The sequence below is a fragment of the Octodon degus genome, unplaced genomic scaffold (assembly GCF_000260255.1).
Source record: "Octodon degus isolate 3935 unplaced genomic scaffold, OctDeg1.0 scaffold00043, whole genome shotgun sequence".
NCBI lineage: Eukaryota > Metazoa > Chordata > Mammalia > Rodentia > Octodontidae > Octodon > Octodon degus.
In genome coordinates this window covers 11,775,027-11,776,066 of record NW_004524619.1, presented here as the reverse complement: position 1 = coordinate 11,776,066, position 1,040 = coordinate 11,775,027, and the positions used below count along the sequence as shown (strand labels likewise).

The 1,040-nt window shown below is 70.2% G+C and overlaps 1 protein-coding gene across 2 annotated transcripts in view; it reads left to right on the top strand.

Annotated features, from left to right (window-relative positions):
- The first annotated feature begins 706 nt into the window (after window positions 1-706).
- The window catches only part of Acox2 (acyl-CoA oxidase 2), a 25,451-nt gene continuing 25,117 nt past the window's right edge, over window positions 707-1,040 (top strand). For both annotated transcript variants that reach the window (XM_023715713.1, XM_023715712.1), the window contains exon 1: window positions 707-1,020. In XM_023715713.1, the coding sequence (XP_023571481.1) occupies window positions 861-1,020 (160 nt within the window). In that variant the 5' untranslated portion in view covers window positions 707-860. The remainder of the gene's footprint in view (window positions 1,021-1,040) is intronic.

Below are 1,040 nucleotides of genomic sequence, written 5' to 3'. Positions count from 1 at the left end.
GGGGGGGGGGGGGGGTGTCACGTGGGCAAGTGCGATCTGTCCCCAACATTAATCACTGTCCCAAGGAGCGCAGAAGGGCTGCTTCTGTCAGGAGGACCCATACAGATGGGGGTTCCTGGAGCCTGGCTTCGAGGGACACCAAGCGGCTAAGCCTTGGGCAGATGGAGCAACCGGAGGGGATGAGACGCGAGGAGAGCGACCCGCCGTGGGGGGCAGATGGAGACACAGCGACTCCACCCCCACGGAGCCAGCTCCGAGCAGGACAAGGAAGCAGTGAGCTCCTGAGAGGTCAAAGGTTGTCCGCAAAGGAGACAGGGCTCCCGGGACAGAGGGCAGGGGACAGGCCGGGGACCGGGAGGCACCACCGCCCTTTGGCTCCCTGGGGCGCAAACGCCCAAGAAGTTGGGGGTGGGGGGCGAGTGACCCGAGCCGCCGGCCCCCAGCGGGCACGACCAGCGAGGCTGGCGCTGGCCTCCTCTAGCTGCGCGGCTCGGGGCCGCTTATCTACATAAAGGTGGTCTTCTCCACGGTGTCCCTGACGGACTTCCCGTGGGGGCGCCCGCAGGAGACCGGCTGGGGCTGGAGCGGAGTCCGCGGCCCGGGCGGCGCGGTCGGCCCCACCCACCCCGCGGCTCGCGCTGATTGGGCGGCCGGGCCTCGCCCCAGGCCCCGCCCGCGGTGGGAGGGCGGGGAGGGAGGTGGGGGTGAGCGCGCCGGGGCGAAGAGCGCGGGGCCGGGGCTCCCCGCACCCCTGACCTGCCTGACCGGCGCCCAGACCTCGCGGAGGGGACAGCCTTCTTCCAGGAGAGCAGAGCGCGCAGCAGCTGAGCAGAGCGCCTCTCTTCGGACACCAGGGAAGGATGGGCAGCCGGGCACACCGAGTGTCGCTGGGGGACGCCTGGAGCGGGCGAGTGCACCCCGACATAGAAAGCGAGAGGCGGTGGCCGGCCTTCGACGTGGAGCGACTCACCAACCTCCTAGACGGCGGTGCCCAGAACACCGCGCTGCGGAGGAAAGTCGGTGAGAGGACTTTCTTCCTT